This window comes from Balaenoptera ricei, chromosome 7, assembly GCF_028023285.1.
Source record: "Balaenoptera ricei isolate mBalRic1 chromosome 7, mBalRic1.hap2, whole genome shotgun sequence".
Classification (NCBI taxonomy): domain Eukaryota; kingdom Metazoa; phylum Chordata; class Mammalia; order Artiodactyla; family Balaenopteridae; genus Balaenoptera; species Balaenoptera ricei.
The window spans coordinates 46,995,915-47,017,253 of NC_082645.1; the positions used below are offsets into that span (position 1 = coordinate 46,995,915).

Genomic DNA, 21,339 nt, shown 5'->3' on the forward strand with positions numbered 1-21,339 from the left:
CTGGCTGTGGGGCTATCGCTTGCTGCATGTGACATGCTCGCTAATGTGGGCCTTCAGCATAAGGATAGTTAGTCTTATTATCTTTCTCTACTCATCACGTTCGTTACCATCCACTGATATTTTTCTTAACTGGTCCCTTCCCACGGCTTCACCCTATCCTCACCTTTCACAGTCCTCACCATTTCTCCTAGAACTTCTTAACCTGACACTGCTCGAAATCTAATTGTATCTTACCTCCATCTAGACCATGATTTGACTGCGACCTCTAAATTCCAATGACCATTAATGCACTCTCCTGGTTACTGAAACACTCCTTGCTGTGTGCCCTTCACTAACCGTGGCCTTGAGAATCTGTTTCAACTTCTCAGTGAAATTCTGATCTTAGGAAGGAAACTCTGTCTTTTACTTTATTTTGTATCCATTTAGCACTGAGCAGGTGCTGTGCACTCAAAAGATACAAGTTTACACAATATGGTTTTAAAGATAAGATTCTCTGAAATGATTTTTGAATATTGATACTATTTAAAAAAAAATAAATGATAGATAACTATTCAAATTAGGCTTGCGAGAAGTCATTTTACAAATTAATAATGACTTCCTAATTTTTCATTTTGAATATATGGAATATGTTAGTGTCTCGTTGAAGGTAAATACATCCTATTCTAACACTATTGTCTATTCATTAATTCGTGTTCATTCATTAATTCATATTTTTGTTGTTGCTTGGTTTGTCATTTTAATGTTTTGACTTTCAATGGATGAAAATCTCCTTATCTTATTTATGAGAATGTTTTATGCCAGTAAATAAAATACAATTTCATTTTGCTTAGAATTTTTGCCTATATAATATGCTTCAGATAAAATACTGTTTTGACGTTATTTCAAATTTCCATATTTAACCCTTTCTTTATAAAAAGCTAACCCTTGCAGTTCTTACTATTAATTATTGAAGTTTGTTTTAGCCAGCAATAATCAATACATACACACAGGCTTTGGTGAAACATGGTCCTATCTACTGGAAATGCAGGGCAATTCTACTTAGAGAAGTCTGTCCTGGGGCCTGCAGCTAGAGTGAAGATGTAACTTCAAAAATGAACTTATTTTAAGAGTGCACTTCCTGAATCTGCATTTAGAGAAAAATGACTCAAAGACATGTTTGCTGCCAACATTTAGTTTTTTAGAGGACAGTAAGAATTACAGCATGCTCTTCTAGCACTGCTGCATCATCACGATGTTAGCCAATTGTTTATTTTAATGCTTTGCTTTTCCTACGGTACTCTGGCAAGCCCCTCAATAAAGCAACAAGAATGGGCCTATTCTCTTAGCCCAGAGCTGGGACTGTCAACCAATCATTTGATTCCTTCCTACACAGCTAAAGAGAGTTTTCTTTTGGCACATACGAAAAGCAAAAGATAGCACCGTGCGTTTGCCACAAACCAGTCCAATTTACTGAGGAGAAAGAAAAACCTTTCTAGAACATAAATTTCCACCTCTCCCCTACTCTCCCAATCCTAGTGAGGTCAAAAACCACAACTAATGAATTACTGAAAGTAAACTGACCACATAGCCTTTCAAACTTCATGCTTCTAAATGTGTGTATCAGGCTGAGAGAAAAGAGAAACTTTACTGTTATGTGAAGTTCAATGTCCTTAGTTTTACATAAGATTAGTATTTTAATTGGTGAGATGAGATAGCTTTTGTGACTAATAGTGATAGGAGAACATTATCTAAAATTGACTGGAAAAGCTCTGAGACCTCCCTGAGAAACCAAACAAGGGCAGGGGAAAAAAAAAAAATCTCACAAGATGGATTTAAAAGGGTTATTTCCTGCTTTCTCTTCCATGAGTGTACACAAAGCAATGTTGCTTTTGAATTGTGTGTGTGTTTGTGTACATGTCCATGCTCATTAGTGTGTTCGTGTGCGTTAGAGCACAGTGTGCTATTTCACTAAAAAGTTGTATCAGGAAGCTGGAAATATAACGCAACTTTGTTTAAAGGGTGCAGGCTAGACCATAACAAGACAAAGGTTAAATGTGGCCAAAAGATGACTATAGAGCTTTTTACATTTTTACTTATCACACTCTCCCCACAACTAGGGGAATGATAAGGAGAGAGACGATCAGAGGATATAAAACACGCTTCTGCTACTGATTCAAAGAGAAGAAAACAGTGCCTAATTAATGTAAAACTGAGAAATGTTAAAGCAAATCCATGACTTTGTCTCCTAAATACTGCCAGAGACCTAGAAATATTTATGCGAGAGAGGAATTAATGAATGTAGAAATTCAAACCTGTGTACACTTCTCTTTTTACACACCTCATCCAGGGCCCAGTTTAACCATCCCAAAATTATTTATCAAATTCTTGTGGTGATATTGCCCCGAGTACTCTTGTCCCAGAAAATAACTCCCTGTTGGGCTGTTCTGGGCGACCCATTCAGAGCAGAGCCTCTCAAGAAGGGAACATTTTTTGCTCAAGGCTCAGAAAATAGGGGAAAAATAACAATGTTTGTTTAGAAGCTCTGTTTTGTTGTTTGCTTTCAGAATAAACGGAGCTTTTTAGAGTCTCCTCTATGTTTAAAAAAAAAATCTACATTATTCTAAACTAAAATATCTTCTAAATTGGCCCCGCTTCTAAAACGTTGGTGTACGGGTATGTGTGAGAAGGGTCAATGCAGAGAAACTGAGTACAGTATTTCAAAAGGCCTTTACGACTTGCCTTCTCATTTGTTCCTTAAAATTATTCTTCAAGGCAGGTACTGTCGCTGTCCCAGCTTCACCTGTAGAGAAGCTGAGACTTAGAGAGGAAGCTGAGGTTTCAGATGGCGGCAGGCAATGCAGTTGGTGGCGGTTCATTTCATTTCATTCCACGCCTGTTTGCTCACTGCCTGTCATGAGCTGGGCAGCTGGGACCTTCCATGCTCCATGTACGTCATCTCGTTTGATCCTCACAACAGCCATGCCAGATTGATAAAGTGCTACAGATGAGGAAGAAAGCACAGGGAAAGGTAACTTGCCCAGGGACTCACAGCTCATGAATGGTAGGGCTGGGATCCAACGCTCAGTCTTGTGATTCTTCCTCACTCAGCAATAATTCAACCGCACCAGGCCGGCTCTCTCCCCACCCCACCTGCTCTGCCCTTATAGTGACCCATCCACACCTCCACCTCTCGTGGGTTTGACGAGCCTCTCTGAATAAAGGGAATCTGTCCATTGCTGAGCCTCACCACAAAGGTGCTTATTGATGTTCCAGGCAGTGATTGTGTGTGTGTGTGTGTGTGTGTGTGTGTGTGTATAGATTTTATATGTGTGTGGAGTTGTTTTTTTTTTAATTTTTTTTTATTTTTGGCTGTGTTTGGGCTTCGTTTCTGTGCAAGGGCTTTCTCTAGTTGCGGCGAGCGGGGGCCACTCTTCATCGCGGTGCACGGGCCTCTCAGTACCGTGGCCTCTCTTGTTGCGGAGCACAGGCTCCAGATGCGCAGGCTCAGTAGTTGTGGCTCACGGGCCTAGTTGCTCCGCGGCATGTGGGATCTTCCCAGACCAGGGCTCGAACCCGTGTCCCCTGCATTGGCAGGCAGATTCTCAACCACTGCGCCACCAGGGAAGCCCAAGTTTTTTTACTCTAAACAATCCTCACAACAACACTATGAAAGACATACTATCTCTCATATGATTTACAGATGAGAAAAGTGAGGCTCTAAAAGATTAACCGATATAGGTCTGCTGTCCCAGCAAGAAAATTTTCTGACTTCTAATTCTAGCGCTCTTTCCATAGGATACAGCTCCTTTCTTTTGTTTCATTATAATCAGATGACTTTAGCATAAATTAAAACATCTCTCTTCCTTATACTCGGGGTGGGTAGCTGCAGGGAGGGGTATAGGGTCAGAGGTATACGAGGGGAATTAGTGTCTGCACGTCAGGTACCTTGTCAAGGAGAAAATTTACAGGAAATCATTTTCTGTACAGCACTAAGCAAAGGTGGCTCTCTAAAACTGCCCAACAACCACAATTCAGGAGTGGACAAATATCTCTGAGTGCCTACCTACTCTGCAATCTGACATCTGAGCATGGGTCCTGCCTGCAAGGCAAACACATCAAAACGTTCTTCGGAAGCAGAGTAAACTACTGGGGCAAGGAAGAGAAAGGCTGAGCCTGGCCTGAGAGAGGGCAGAAGTGTTTGATCTGCAACCTGGAGGGGTAGGGAGTTAGAGACATGGGAAAGGGGGTAAAAAGAATAATCCATTGAGAAACTGAGGGAAATCTGACATAGGGTTGGGGAGAGCAGGGAGGGTAGAAAGGAGACCATAGAAGTAAGCAGAGTCCAGGTCACGCAGGACCTTGTTAAGGTGCTTCTAAGGACCAGAGAGAAAATGTCCAAAGATTTAAAGCCCAAAACAACAGTTTAATTTACCTTTGCTCTGGCTCTCATGACCCAGAGGGAAGCACTTATGAGGCTAAAATTACATAGAGCCTCACCGAAAGTTAATACTAGATGAAGCTTCAGAAGAACTCTAATCCTGTCCCCTACATTACAGAGAAGTCTGAGAAAGGAAGTGACTTGCCCAAGGTCACAAACCCCCAGGAGAGACAGAACTACCCGAAAGGTGCCCTAACCTCCACCCAGAACTATCTCTGCCACATCACACCACCTCCTGCTCCCTCCCATCCTTACCTCCCATCCTTACCTCACTCTGACAGCTGCCTGCTCAAAATAGACTATTGTTGAACTGGTGAATATTGATGCTGGTGGCTTATATTTCTAAGCCTGAGTCCAGTAGCTTTGATGGGTAGGCAGTTACCTCAGGAAACACAGCTTCAGCCTTTGGAGTATGGGTGCTGAGCGTGACTGAAAACTTCTAACTTAGTAGTCAGGCAATTCTGACTAAATGTCAGGGCTAGGCTACCCTAGAAAGAACAAAACATAAAAGTAAAAAATTTATATCACTATACCCTCTTATCAGTGAGAGGAAAAGAAGCCTCAATAATTCTAAGGTCTTGCAGAAAAGAATATAATTCTGGACAGAACTCCTCAGCTAGATGCTCTATTCTCTTTCTGATCCTCCCAAAGATACCAGAGCTTGGAGAGGGAAGGCCCCTGAAGGCTCACACTGAGGCAGTAGTTGAATTGCAAATAGAAGCTGAGAAAATATTCTCCTCGACCTTCTGTTCAAACCCGTGAACACTGAGACTTGACCCACATAGTCCATTTTGACTGTTTTGGAATAAAAATGAAAAATTCATAGACATGAGGGAATATTATCATTTCCTCAATCTTCTGATTTAAAACCTTCTTTATTCGATAGGCTACGTACAAATCAGGTTAGGGGCTGAGCCTTCAGTGCATAGAAGCCAAGAAGGCAAAACGCATCACTTTCTGAGTCTCTTGGTAAATGATGAGCCCTTGATAGATTTGGATTAAAGGACTGCCTGGGAAAAGGGCAGTGCACGCAGTCAAAATGGGTGCATGTGCTTTTGGATAATCATAGGACCTTGCATGGGTTTTTTACCATGGAACTTACAGAAGTATTTTTATCTCCATTATCTCATCATATCTTTACAGACATTTGGTGATGAAGGCATTGTAATCTTCATCCTAAAAGCGAGGAAACAGGTTCTGAAAAGTTATGTGACTTGCCCGTAGTCGTGCAGCCAATAAGTATCAGAAAGGTCTCAGTATTTAGTCCCCTGTCATCTTCCTCAAGTCCAGAGTGTTTCTCTCCCACACAGTAGTGGACCCACTGTGCGCAGGACAATGGAGCCCCCCACGTTAGAGTCCCCCTTTATTTTTAGTACCTGGCCGGACTACAGTAATCTCAGTCTAGACTTCCCCCAAACATACAGGTTACAGGTTGGGTTAATTTGAAAGTATAGCACAAGGCCTGTAGACTCTAAATACCTCACTTGTGTGATGACTGGACATATACAATACAAATATGAATTCTTAACCTCAAAAAAGATTACAAACTCAGAAATATCTTGCATTTAACTTAGACTTGACTTGAGCTGAAACTCCTCCCTCCAATATGGCAGAAACGTTTCCAATGGGCAAACTGGAGGAAAGGAAATTTGCTTCAGTTGGGTCAATGTAGGATAACTTGAAACAGTTTCACCACCTATGGGAAGTAGATGACAGTCCGTGTGTAAGAATGATACAAGAGTTAATAAGGCTGAAAGTCTTTCCGGTCTGACCCCCTGTGCCTTTGAACAAAACAAGCATGCTGGGTTTTCTATACACCTGGAAACATGTTTAACCTGTTTAGTAATGCAGGAAACCAGGTACCTATAAATGACAGAGTAGCCTGGCATCTCAGCCACCCAAACCAAGACACACTACGAAACTTTGTATTTGAAACCTCTCACATATCCTTCTGTGCCCCTCTTCCCCATCTTTTAATGCCACCCCCTTTTCCAGGCACCAATATGATCTGTATAGCATAATCTTCCACAGGGTCATCTTTGATGTGATTCCTCAAATGCATCTAAAATATATATTTGTCCATAACTGGCAGAGGTACTCTTTCCTGGGATAGAAATCCACATTGGATCTAGTGGAATCCTTCATGATCTACCTATATAGACTCCTGATGGGGAAATTAAGGCATCACAACAGATAATGGAGAGGAAAGGGGGAAAGGAGGTATTTGGTGAAGGGAGGTGCCTTCCCCAAACCTCTCAAATCCCTGAACATTCTTTCAACCTCCAATTTCAGACTGGCTCACATTACCACTTAGAACTTTCTTCTAAAAGAGGCCAAAAAAAAATCAACTGTTTTATAAGATGAGAAGAGTCATCTTCCTGGTTATATAACATGAGTTAGCCTGCTTGGTTAACTCTCCCCAATGTATTTTCATTTGTAACTAGATGTTTCTAAAGTCGACCAAATTTTAATAATAAAGCAGCTCTAGGACTTCACAGCTAAGGCCTGTTGATTCAGATAGCTCAGGCAGAATTTGTGCAGCTGACTCTTCCTTTTTATTTTATTTTTTTAACATCTTTATTGGAGTATAATTGCTTTACAATGGTGTGTTAGTTTCTGCTTTATAAAAAAGTGAATCAGCTATACATATACATATATCCCCATATCTCCTCCCCATTGCATCTCCCTCCCACCCTCCCTATCCTACCCCTCTAGGTGGTCACAAAGCACTGAGCTTATCTCCCTGTGCTATGCAGCTGCTTCCCACTAGCTATCTATTTTACATTTAGTAGAGAGAGTGGCATGGACTTATATATACTACCCTTCCTTTTTAGAATTGATTTATTTTTTTCAGGACCAAATGTTGTAAAGATTATTTATGTGTGAAATGTGCATTTCCCATTCATTTACACTATAAAATTAGAGATGAGAGAGTCACAGGAGGTCACTGATGTTTTCTATACTCTTCCTTTCACTCAGGCCAATAAACTCCTCTTAGCTTTACTTCCTCTTCCCCAACTTAGAGCCCAAGATGGAACATTTAACCATACTTCCCCGGTACCTTCAAAATCCTCTACCACTTTCCTTTTTACCTCATTTTCTCTGATGACCTAGATCTGGATTAAACTATTTGTTCACATTCTCATATACATTCTTTCCAGTGAAGGATGTTACATTTGGTAGTTCATTTAACTTCTTAAGCTTCAGTTTGCTCTATTTGAAGAAGAGTATAATAGTATATATTTCAAGTAGTTGTTATAAAGATTGAATTTAACTATGTACATAATAGTATTTTACCAACTGCAAAGTGCCATTCTAATATGTTTTTTTCTATGGCTTTTACTCCTATCTATTTCTTATTTTCAGACTAAGCACAGTGTAATTATGTTGTCTGGCAGAAGTACGTGCTCCCACAAAATGCCACATCTACAGCCAGCTGCCTTTATTCTTGTGGACTTAATATTTCCTGAATAGTTATTTCTGGAGCCAAACTGGACCAGAGCTGGAGTCCCAACTCTGCCATTTACTAACAGTATAATCATGGGCTAGACTCCCCATGATTTCAATTATTCTTCTATAAAAAGGGGAAGAGATGCTGTTAGTCTGAGGTTTAAAATGAAATAATGCAGAAGGCTGATAATATTTATTTATGATCATTGTAATTTAATTATCACATTACTAAGAGTAGCTGCATTAGAAATATGGCAAATACTCTTTGTGAGGTTCCACTGGGTTCCGTCCTGTGAAGAGTTACTCAGGTGGGAGCTGGAAGAATGCCAGCAGTGAGGCACGATGCACTTCAGGGCATGGAGAAATCCCAAGACCAATTACAACCCACCTGAACACCAACTCCCACTGTAGCCATTGTCTCACTTCCATACCAGCAAAATTATTTCAACTGTGGCTACCCTGTAACACAGAGGGTCTCAGCAAAGACCCCTTAAATAGATAGAGAAGCTAGCTATTTAAGAGTTTAAGTAGTATAGAATACATATCATCTATATCCATAAATACATTCACATGCAGTGGGAAAGAATATTTTCTTTGGCATTTGGCTGAAGGCCAATTGAGGAGGCAATCATAAGCTACTTGGTAGCATTAGCTGAATTAATGTTAATTAAGTAACATTAAATAAGAGAATAGGCATGTTCTCTTGTGGTATATAACCTAATTAGGATAGCAATAGCTACCATTTGGTGAATTCCTGTGCCCAGAAACTGTGCCAGACGTTTTATGTGCATTCTCACTAAGCTGTAAACCTCTGTTCAATAAGAACCATTACCTCACTTTACAGATGAGGAAACTGAGGCACAGAGAGATTAAGTAAAGTATCAATAGACAAATATCTGAGAAATATTGGCTGTGGGCTTCAAAGCAGTGTCTTAACCACCTGCAAAGCCTATGCCCTTTCCACTACAGGGTGATGTCTCCACAGGCCATTCTCATGTCTTACATGTCTAGGCCTCTTATAGCAACAATTGTCATTTGGTATCCTTCCTCTGCTCTTTTATTTTGTTTGTAACTCTCCCCAACAAAAGCACATTAGAAAATCATCTTATGGATAGTTAGAGATAAAGATAAAGATATAAATAGATGATGGATGGATGGATGGATAGATAGGTAGATAGATAGATAGATAGATAGATAGATAGATAGATAGATAGATGGATAGATAGTGTGAGTGTATGTGTATTTACACACAATTGCACTCTGTGACTTTTAAAACCACCTTGTGGATCTTGTTGGCACATCTTTTGTGCTCTGCTTGTGTTATGGCCCAGGTGTGCAGAGCAGCTTGTACACAATAACCTCCCAACCACCAGTGTCATCATGTGCTTTGTGGATGAGGTGTGGTCCACTCTCCTGAGGTCTGTTCATAGTGTCCTCAACCGCTCTCCTCCGCACCTCATCAAGGAGATTCTACTGGTGGATGACTTCAGCACCAAAGGTAAGAAAACTACCCCCTAGAAAATCAAACTTTGATATGAGGCAATAGCAGTTTGGATGGAAATTACAAAAATTACAGGATAATTTGATAAAGCATAAACATTTTACAAGTGCCAAATCATTTTTTCATGTTGTGCCTTAGATGCCTAAGTCCAAACGTCTATGGGTTACAGAAAGTCAGCTCAACTATCCAGGGCCTTGTTCAACTAGCCACCGCAGACTTCCCTTTAGCAATGACTTCTCTGCCATGTAGGAGTGATTTTCTAACTACAGCTCCTTGAAGTTCCAGAGACCATAAGATGTTCTCTACAATTGCATAAATAACTTTTTATGGAATCTAACAAGCAAAGACTCCATAATTAACGGGATGCCTTTCCTACTGATAATAGCTAGAGTTATAGTAAACAATGAAATGGAAGGCCTATGTCCTCTTCTTCAAGGGCAAAGCCTATTATATGTTCAGCTAAGTGTTGAGAAGACAAATTGCCAAAGGGACAAGAAAAATGAGGTTCCAACAGAGTTCAAAGGCAGAATCCACCACTGTCTTTACTTTTGTGTTTATTACAGTGAAGAATCTCTCTCTTTGGACTGTCAAAAAAATTGTGTATGTAAGTGGTCCCATGACTGCCAGAGGTCCTAGACCACATTACATATTCCCAAAATGCAACCCACTTCAGAAAATTTTAGAAAACAGCAAAGAGACAACAATTTTAATAGAACAGCTTAGCCTTGGTCATGACCCCAAGGACAGGAGCCATTTCCCCCAGCCTCAAAGTGCCTACCGGGGTCACACTGAGCTCCAGGAGCAGGGAGATACCTAAAGAAAACTGGTTGAAAATTTTAAGAAGTGGCCTTGATAGCATAAACAGAAATAGCATCTAGTTACCAAACAGATAATAGTCCCTTTAGGAATGACCTATTCGGATTTTGTGGGACCCAAAGCTTCTATGGGGTCCTCTTTAAGAAAAAGAATTCACAATTAGTAGAAAAGTGACCAGCAGAAATATTCCTAGAAGCCATTCCTACCTGGGATATGTCAATAACTTAATTGCACATAGAAGTAACAGCAAGCTACATAAATATACCCCACAAAACCCCCCAAAAGAGCAAGAGAGCAGAGCTGTGATAGAGGGGGTGTCATAGTAGGAAGTGACAGTGGTCTAAGCCAATTGCAGTTACAATATATTTCTTTTGCAAGTTTTTCAGTTTGCATACAATGCTTAGACTCTCCCCTAGGTCTTAGAAGGGGCCTTAGCAAGGGGGAAAGGTTGTGCATAAACCTGAGCTTTATTTATTTCAAGGTAAATTTGTACCTGTCCTGACAAATACTCAGAAAAGGCGAGCCCTCCTCTTGGTAACTTGGCTACACTGAAAAGATGGATTCAGGTTTTGGGAAAACGGAGAGCTTAGAGTATTGAACCCAGAGAAAAATCCATCCAAGAAAATGACATCATGGCTCAAAGAATAACGTTTAGTGACTATAGTAAATGTCATAGTTTTGGGAATTTGATGTTGAAGAGCCACTTCTGGTATTGTCCAGATCTCATTAATTAAAGTGTTTCCTTGTCTATCCTTTCCCTGATATAGACTACCTGAAAGATAACTTGGATAAATACATGTCTCAGTTTCCAAAAGTTCGGATTCTTCACCTCAAAGAGAGACATGGCTTAATAAGAGCCAGGCTGGCAGGGGCACAGAACGCAACAGGTAAGAAGCTGCTAATTTTTTGTTTTGGTTGCATTTTTATTTTAGTTTGTTTCCCAAATATACAGAAAATTTGAAATAATAATACAATGAACACTCATATATCCATCATTTCATGCCACAAAGTTTTACATGCTTCATCACACACATACACAGACACATACATACATACACTCTTTTCTGAACTTTTGAAAAGGAATTTACAGACATCATGACACCATATCTCTAAGTACCTCAGTAGACATCTCTGAAGAATAGAGACATTCTCTTACATTAGCACAACTTTCATCTTCTAAATATCATCTAATAAATGATCTTTTCAAATTTCCTCATTGCTCCCTCATTTTTTAATAACTGTTTCTCACTTTTGAAATTAGAAATCTAATTCAGTGTCATGCACTGCATTTGGTTGCTTGGTCTTCCTAGTCTCTCAGTCTAAAATAGACAAGTCCACATACATTGCTTACCTACCCTTGAGTTATTTTTTTTTGAAGAGTACAGGCCATTTACTCCATGCAATTGACCATGTTCGGAAATGTTCTCACTGTTATCTCACAGGATGTTTTTCATGAATACCATATAGAATTCTATTACATAGGTGATGGGAATTGTGAACTTCTTATCGCTTCAAATCAAGAGACACATGATGTCAGGTCGTCCCAGTGTTGGTGATACTAATTTTAAGCACTTGGTTAAGATGTTGACAGCTAGAGTTTTCCTCAGAGTAGGAAGTAATTTGTGGGTGATACTTTGATCCATGTGAGTATTCTGTTTCCTCACAACATTTTTTTTCACTGCTAACATTCTTTCTTATATTTTAAAAATTTTTATGGAAAGGTGTTTTATTTTAAATTTAACAATGTGTACATGTCAATCCCAAACTCCCAGTCTATCCCTCCCCCACTACCATTCCCCCTCTGGTCTGCCCTCACAACATTTTATCCAATAATCTAGCAGCCATTGATGATCATTGCTTGAATCAATTATTACATTGAGGACTGCAAAACTGTTTTTCTAAATCTCTCATTCATTCTTCTTTTATAGCTGGCATTCAACTTGTAAAGAAGACATCTCTCTTTTTCTTTTTCTCTTTGCCTCTCTCTCCCCTCTCTCCCTCTTTCTCTTCCTCCTTTCTAACCCCCTGTTATGGCCCCATCACTATGGATGCATGCCTTTAAAAAGTCAATGTGTATATTATCAGCATTAGTATTAGTATTAGTATTCATATTTTTGTGTGTGTGCTCAAATCATCCCAAATTTGACCACTAGGCGCCCCTTCAAGCCTGTGACTTTTTGACCTGACCCCATCGGTTTTGAGAACTTCAGAATTAATTATCTCTCCCCTGACTTTTGTCTGCTCTTCCAATTGCCCTCTCTTCCCAAAAAGCAACATGCCTTCTTTTCCTCACCTCTTTTTTGTGTGTATGTATTAGTGGGTGAATAAGTATTCTAAAAATAGCATCAAACATTTTGGTTCATTTTCACATCCTCTCTGGATGCACTTGTACCCCATAATAATAGTTGACCTTATGTACTAGGTACCATTCTAAACACTTTCTGTACTAATTGATTTAATCCTTACAATAACTCTATGAAGTAGGTACAATCATTTCCCTCATTTTATAGATGAGAATAAGGAGGCACATTGAAGTTACGACAAGTTCTCCCAGCTAGTAAGTGGTAGAGCCAGGATTAGAACCCAGAAACCTTGGCTTTAGAACCTACACTCGTTTCTACTACATTTTGTTGCTTCTAGACATTTAGCCACCACTCTACCCCTATAAGCCATAGCATTGCAGACCTCCACCAGCTTGGATTCAAGCATCGTCTGATGCCGAATTATCTGCTCACCTGAGTTTCACTGCCTTGCAACTAGACCCCGGATTTGGAACTTTTCTTATCCCATTGGTTTGCTAACAAATTTCTTCTCTCTGTAATGGAAGTTTTAAATTGACAACAAGCACATCACACCAAAACAGGCATTGTGGTGACAGCTAAGATTCTTAATTACGGACCGCATTTGGAAAAATTTAATGAAATTCTCCATTTGATTTCCTTTGGAAAGTCATTATCCACAAATGATACAAAAATAAAATAGTCAAGAAATAGTCCAAGTGGATAACTTTAGAGCTGAGATCTGTGTGATGAACATTCCCAGGCAAAAGGAACAAGAAATGCAAATGTCTCAATGCAGAAACAAGTTCTGTATATTCAAATTAAAGAAAGAAGTTTATTATGGCTGATGGGTGCTGACCATGGAGGGAGTGGTAAGAGATTCATTTGGGGAGAAAGGCAAAGGCAGTCTTCTGTAAAGTTTTCTGAGTCACTTAAGAAATGCAGGCGATATTCTTGGTATAATGTGAAACCAATGAAGGACATTAAAAAGGAGAATAAAATTGTCTGACTTACATTTTAAAAGCTCATTCTGGCCATTTTGTGGAGAACAGACATTAGGGAAGTCAGAGAGGAAGTAGGGAGAACAGTTAGGAGGCTACTGTGGTTGTCCAGGTACCAGAAATGTACCAGGGCAGATAGAGGATGTGGTCAGATTTAGAATTACTGTGGACACAGAGCCTACAGGACTTGCCATCAGGTAAGATGTGAAGAGAGTGTTAATATGAGGAGTCAAAAAAACCTCTAGGATTGGAATCTGAGCAAGTTGGTGGATGGTGGGGCTATGACCAGAGGAACAGGTTTGGGATTGCAACTGAGCTCTGATTTTGCCCATCTCAGTTTGAGACGAAAATTAGACATCCATATAGAGAAAGCTGATGAATACAGGACCGAAACTGTGCTGCTTATAAAAACTGTCTCTCTGCCTGCCTGTAGCACAAGGCCTGCTGGTAATGATCTCCAGAACAGCCCAAATTGTTAGACAGTATGAGAGGCCGCCTTCAGAAGGGGTGCGATGAACTCGATCAAAGTTATTGCCATTGGCCTTCTCAATAACTTATAGTTACACCATAAAATTATTTCTTTGAATTTAGTAAATCCAGATGTAAAAGTGTAAATTTGTTTCTCAGTCATTCATTAACACCCTTGAACACATTAGCTCAGTTTTAGTTTAGTAACTTTCAAACTCTTTTGACCGTGACCCATGTTAAGAAATGCATGACGGATTCTAATATCTTCTTTTCTGTTTTATTTATTTTTTTTAGATTCTGGCCAATCTCAATAAATTGTTTTAATGACTCACTAAGGGGGCACAACTCTGAAAAACTTTAGCGAGGTGCATCTTAATTGCTTGCCACAATGCAGCAGAGAGTGACTTCCCAAACTATCACAGAAGGACTTCTTTTCATTTCCATTTTTGGTGGACACCTTTATAAATGATAATAAAAATGAATTACCTAAAAAAGAGATGGGAAAAAAATAGCTATATACACAATTATATATACATACATCCATACACACATATAGATATATATATATACATAATTATATATATGTGTGCGTGTGTATATGTAACACACATGTATATGAAATAGACAATAAATTAACCAATTACTCTGGCAAACTGCTATAAAGTTTCAAAACATTTGTTCTCAATTTCTGTCCCTATCTCCCTATGGATGGCAGTGTCTATGGCCCATACTTTGAGCAGCATTAGTGGACGGCTGATGTCTGAGTTTGGAAAGAAGCAGAAAGGTCTGTTTGATGGGGTTAGTAACAGCCTCATTTAAAGACAAATCCAACTGCCCTGAAATGTACCTGAACCCTGTGGAGAGTTTAAGGGAACTTAGGAGGTCCTGTACCAGATTCAGTCAAGGATGTAATTCAGGGACCATTCAAGGATGGCACTGAGCAGGGCTGGCCAGCCTAGTGAGTCCTCCCAAACTCTCCCAGGCGTTCCCCTGACCTCACAAGTAGAGCACAGGCAGCAGCCTGCGGTGGATTTGAAGAGTCTCTATAATCAGAAATCAGCAAAGATACCAGCGTAGAAATCTTCTCTAGAATGCCTGACCAAACAAAGAGATCAAAGATAAGACTCTGAATCCAGAATCTGACAGGCCTTGACAGCTACTGCTTCCTAAAGACTTACCCTTTAGGATTCAGAGAGGAGGGAAGAGAAGCCACAGGCAAGGTTGAGATCCGATATCCAAGGACACGCAGAAACAGAAGTCAAATTAGCCACATTTGGTCTCAGAGTAATATCAGGCTCTCTGAGAATCTGAATGAGTCTTGTACAAAATAGTAAGGCAAAACTGCAACTCTCTGGCTAACTTTTAGTATGTGAACAACAAGTGACATCTAACTTCTGGCCAACTCTCAGGTCTCCTGAAGAGCAACAGTCTTTCTGTAAATTCCTACCACTTGTTTCTGCTGCAGGGAAGACACGTGATTTGCTCACCATCACTTATAAATCATTCTGTGAAATTAAATGGGCAGCAGGTCCACATTCATCAAGGAACTCTATGCACAATGCTCTAGCACTAATTGGTGCTAGCAGCAGTATCCTAAGTTGGTCACCTAAGTAGAAGTGGGGGTCTGTGCTCAACAAGGACAGACAATTTTTCAAATGTACAGTTCACTGTGAAGTACATTCACACTGTTGGGCAACCAGTCTCCAGCACTCTTCATCTCGTGAAACTAAAACTCTATACCCATTAAACAACTCCCCATTCCCCCCTCTGTAAGCCTTTTAAAACTACCTCCTAGTCTTACTAGTTCCCCCACTTTAATTCCTTTTCACTCCTATAATGTGGAGCGATTTTTCCTCTTCATCATTCCTAAGGCCAATCTTGGAATCTCAAACTCTTCCTTGTCTTCTGCAAAACAAAAGTCCCAGTCTTCCACCCCAGAGTTAATGGGACTCACCCTCCTTAGAAGGGACAAAAGCAACTAACTTTAATACTAAATATTCCCTTCAGAGCCTTGGCTCCCCTTTCTAAGTGGCTTATCAATTTTTTCCAAACATAAATAATGCTTGCCCCAAGGGACTGCTAGAAACAAAATTTCTTTCATTTCATTATGGAATGAAATTAGAGAGACAAGGAAGAAATTCAGTGAGAAGAAAAGACTACTGCCTTTACAACCACATTTCTGGATCAATCCCCAGGACCTTTGAACATGAAGTACACACATTCAGTGTATTGCATTTTCAAATAATTGTTTTTTTTTCTGGCTCTGTAGGTGACGTGTTGACATTCTTAGATTCTCACGTGGAATGTAACGTTGGCTGGTTGGAACCTCTTCTGGAAAGAGTTTATTTAAGTAGAAAGAAAGTAGCCTGTCCAGTAATTGAAGTCATCAATGATAAGGATATGAGGTAATATTGTCATATTCCACAAGATACTTCTAAGTGAGTTTTCACCAGCAGCAGAAAGTACTGGTCACACTCCTAATATGTACATTTTCGCAAATCTAAGTAATACACAATTTATCTGTTTAAATAAATGGAAATACATGATAGATACCTTGAGATGAAAGCAGATCGATCCAATTGTTTATTTGATCATCACAAATTCTTAACCCTTAATGCCAATAAATACTAATACTCATTGTTCAGGTCTTTCCTCTTTCTATTCAGCTGAACCCCAAAATATTTATTTTCCTTAAGATTAGTTTTTCTTTTTGTGGTATCTGTATGTATACATATATATATATATATGTACACATACACATATATATTCCTAAGTGGGGTTGTTTTCCTCAAAAATGGCCAGAACATTATTAAAAGAGAAGTGTAAGTTAAAAGTGAGCAATCCAGCCAGTTAGTCACTGATGCAAATTATACTCATACATTTTATTGAAACGTCGTTAAAAAGTTTGTGATGATCTAAAATCATCTGCATAAGCACTTGTTTCATTCACTTGCACAAGACATGATGTCGGGGTGATTAAGTGTATGTGTATGATCTCAGGTAGCACTTTGGTTTTTTTTCCTGAACTAGTTACATGACAGTGGACAACTTTCAAAGAGGCATCTTTGTGTGGCCAATGAACTTTGGTTGGAGAACAATTCCTCCAGACATTGTTGCAAGAAACAAAATTAAAGAAACTGATATAATAAGGTAAGTGTGTGAAACTTAAGATTAGGAAGGAGTCATGTATCTTTTTTATAAAGGCATAGGAAGCAATTCCACAAAACAAGTATATGCTGTCAGTCTATAGAACACCAAGAATTACAGTTCTAGCCAATAAATGACCAAAAGCAAAAAAAGTTTTCCTGAGAAGTTAGTTTCCCCCAACCAAAACTCACCTTTTCAGTGGGCAATTGCACCCTATTCAGCCCTGAACCAGAGAAATTCACAAACACTACTCCTGTTCTCCGGGATTTGCAAACTAAGAAATATAAGCCACTTAAATGTGCTGCATAAATGCTCTATAAACACACAGAATATTAAAGTCAACATGGGTAAAAATTAAGAGTAAATAATAGTAATAGAGATATCATTCTAATTCTTTTTGAGTCTAATCCTGTACTTTCTATGGGAGGGGTGCCAAATTCTGTGAATAAATTGAGAAATAGACACAGAAGCTGGATGCGAATTATCATTGGGGCTTTATTGCTGGAGAAACTGGATTGAAGAACACAGCTTAGACCTGAAGCCAAAGTGGTGGGAGCTTCCTAACACTTCCCCCAAAGTCTAGACCTGCAGGACGAGCACTCAGCCAGCCTCAGGCAGAGCAGGGGGAGCCCTGAAGCTTTCCCTGTTGGAGAGACAACTTGAGCAGACAGAAGCCAGCAAGTCCCAAAAGAAAGCCCAAGCCCAGCCTGTGCATTGCAGCATCTTTTTCCTGAACTTACCCCTCAGAAAAACACGCCTCATGTCCTGCCAGATGTGAGGCTTTTCACAACTGATACTCCTAGCAAGCGAAGTAAGAGTATGACCATTTATTAAGCACTGTGCAACCTCTCTTTGACCCTAGGAGAGAGGTTGCGGTTTTCCCATTAGAGATAAGGAAATTGAGACTTAAGAGAGTTAAGTAATTTTCCTGGGGACGTACAGCTTGTAAAAGAAGAAACTGGGATTCAAACACAGATCTTCCTGGATTTAATAATCTTGCTCTGATCTTACACCTAAAGAACCTCTTTGCCTTTTTCAGACCCCCTTTTTGAGGGTCAATGTAGTGATTGAGTTCAGATTATATTCAACAATGTTAGAAATGGAATACATTCTGGGTAGTCTGTGAAGGACATTTGGGATACAGACAGAATATGCACTTAAATCGTGGGGGAAGGGAGGTAAGTGTGCAGGAGGGATTACTTTACCCTTGAGATTGCTGCACAGCCTAAAAGCAAGGCAGGCTCTCCACACAAACCGCTTTTAGCTGGCTCCGTGGTGACCACCATGGGTAGTGATGACTGCCTTGTCTAATTGCTGGCTCAAATGTAGTTTCTGTTCCCCATGACCAATAACAGCAGTGAAGGCTCTGGAGTCAGACCCTTTGGGTTTAAATCTGAACTCTACTAAGTACTAGTGGTGACTTTTAAAAAGTTTCTTAACCTCTTTGAGTCTCTGTTTCCTCATTTTTACTTTAAGACTAACAGAAGTAGCTACCTCTTGGATTGTTTTGAGAATTAAATCAGATAATACTATATATAAAGTGCTTTAAAAAGTGTTTGCCACATAACAAGCTGTCAGTAAAGTTTGTGTACAGTTGAGGCGGTATAGCGGGGGAGAAATCATAGAGTCAAGCCAGACCACCCAAATTTGAACCCCAGATGTACAACCTACCAGTCTGTGACCTTAGGAAACTTTGTTACCTTTTCTGGGTTGTAGTTTCTTAGTGTTACATACAGGATTTTTGTGAGGTCTGAGTTAATACATATATAACACTTACAACAGTGCCTGCCAGGTCTTCCCTAAACAGCACTAAATAACTGTTATTAAAAATAACATCTCTGGAGAATTTGTGTCAGGGCATAAAGGACAAGTAAGAATCCTAGTTCCAGGCCCCATCTTTGCTGACCCTAATCAAGTTCTGCCACATAAACCAGGGAATTTGTCACTTAGATGCTATTTGTGACTTCTTTCAAGACCTCCCCATACTTGGTAAATATTCTAAAATGCCTTCTAGTAGGGAACCCACTCTAAAAGTTGAGCTCCCATGACATGCAAGATTAAAAAAACAACTTTTCTTTTTGTAGATGCCCCGTCATGGCAGGTGGATTATTTTCTATTGATAAAAATTACTTTTTTGAACTTGGAACATACGATCCTGGGCTCGATGTTTGGGGTGGAGAAAATATGGAGCTCTCTTTCAAGGTATCACCAAGTGTTTCTCAAATTCTCTTTACAATTAAGAGTTTATCATTTTTAAGTGGTTTCATTTTACTAATACAATCAGATTTGTGACTACCTCTGGGAGGAAATTTCACAGAAATATTAGGGCCTCTGGATTAACGTCTTCATATTCCAGACTGAATTTGGAAGAATCAATAACTCTCGTGAAATTTATTGGCGTTCCCTCATACTTCACAACATGGTTTCTGCATCTGAATGTGGGGGAAATAACTGTCTGCCATTCAGTGTAAATGCTGTGGGATGCATACTTGACACAAAATTACTCTCATAGGTTTTTCTAATATATTAGAAATAATGAAATTATTTAGTAACGGGCCGTCTTGGAGAGCACAAGTGACAGAAGAATAAAAAGAGCCACTAGGGAAGGCCACCAACAGGCGATAGCACAGCATCTTAGGACGTCTCAGATAACTCTGGATATTTATATAACCATTGATTCATATCTGAGAAAGCGGTGGCAGCAGCCATAGTGGAGAGCATCCAAAGCACCTGCTTTCCTATGGAGTGGGGTGTATATAGGAACAGGGGTATTACTTTGAGCTCTTGATCAGGAAGAATTGTCTTCAGCTGTGTCCACAAGTCATACAGATCATTCCAAGATGTGAGAAGGGGACACTGAAAAAATGGAAATATATATTCCTTTCCTTGATCTGACTAAAGCAGGAACTCATGTTACATATTTCATACATTGGGATTCTGTTAGGATTTTTTTAGAAAAAAAACAAGATTTACACAGGATAGGAAAAGAGAAAATATATATGTTAATAATCCTAAAATGGTCCACAGCAATATACAAAACTAAATAAACCTGTTGAATTTAATTTTCTGTTGAAAAGGATTTCAGAAGTGAAGAGCAGTACTTCAACAGGGGGGAGAAGTTGCCAGGTGGCTTCTTGTCATTAATTGCCCATGATTTGTGGACAATCACTGGATAATTGGTGCGTGTCATCGAATTGTTCCAGGTGTGGATGTGTGGTGGCGAAATTGAGATCATCCCCTGTTCCCGAGTGGGCCACATATTCCGAAATGACAATCCGTATTCCTTCCCCAAAGACCGGATGAAGACAGTGGAGCGGAACTTGGTGAGGGTGGCTGAGGTCTGGCTCGATGAGTACAGGGAGCTCTTCTACGGCCACGGGGACCACCTCATAGACCAAGGGTTAGACGTCGGAAACCTCACCCAACAGCGGGAACTTCGAAAGAAACTAAAATGCAAAAGCTTCAAGTGGTACTTGGAGAACGTTTTTCCAGACTTGAAGGCTCCCATAGTGAGGGCAAGTGGTGTGGTAAGTTCAAGCAGCCATTTAAAATCTGACTTCGTAAAAAGACAATGCAAAAACCCTTTTGAAAATGCATGGGGAAGAATGAATTATTACGTTATAAATAAACACCAAATATGAGTGCAGAGGAGACCAAGCGTGGTTGAGGACTACATACATTGGGTAAACTTGAGGAAGGCTTCCAGGCGGCCATGTTCATTGATTCATTCAGCGAACACGTACTGAGTGTCAAGAAACCAGGCAGTATTTCAGAACTGGATTGTAGGGTGATGAATGAAGTAGACTTGATCCCTTCTCTGTGGAGCTTAAAGTTGGGTAGGATAGAAAGATAATAAACAAATAAGCAAGTAAACTGTAAATAAAAAAATATAATAGCTTTTATTTAGGGAACTGGCCACAAGTCATGAATTATTCTTAGAGTAGTCAACTCTGTGGAGACATTGAAGGCCAGGTCTGAAAGACCAAGCACTGGCCAAGCTGTAAAGAAGAGAGCCGTGGGCAGAGGATGCCCTTTGTGCAAAAACTCTAAGACGGGTGAAAGTTTGAGGATTTCAAGAACTGGAAAGAAGATGGATGTTGTTATCAGGGTGTGAAGGAGGGAAGGAGATGAAGGTGAAGAGAGAGGAAGGAGATGCATCACACAGGTCCTTGTGGGCAGAGTAAGGATTTTCTCTCTCTCTCTCTCTTTCTTTCTTCAGAATGTAATTGGAAGTTGCTGAGTAGGGTTAAGCAATGGGAT

General features: G+C 39.8%; 1 protein-coding gene across 1 annotated transcript in view; it reads left to right on the forward strand.

Moving 5' to 3' along the window:
- The window catches only part of GALNT5 (polypeptide N-acetylgalactosaminyltransferase 5), a 36,662-nt gene that overhangs the window by 4,774 nt on the left and 10,549 nt on the right, over positions 1-21,339 (forward strand). Inside the window, exons 2-7 of the mRNA XM_059927145.1 lie at positions 9,199-9,365; positions 10,952-11,071; positions 16,202-16,337; positions 16,963-17,082; positions 19,164-19,281; positions 20,283-20,606. Coding sequence (XP_059783128.1) covers positions 9,199-9,365; positions 10,952-11,071; positions 16,202-16,337; positions 16,963-17,082; positions 19,164-19,281; positions 20,283-20,606 — 985 coding nt within the window. The remainder of the gene's footprint in view (positions 1-9,198; positions 9,366-10,951; positions 11,072-16,201; positions 16,338-16,962; positions 17,083-19,163; positions 19,282-20,282; positions 20,607-21,339) is intronic.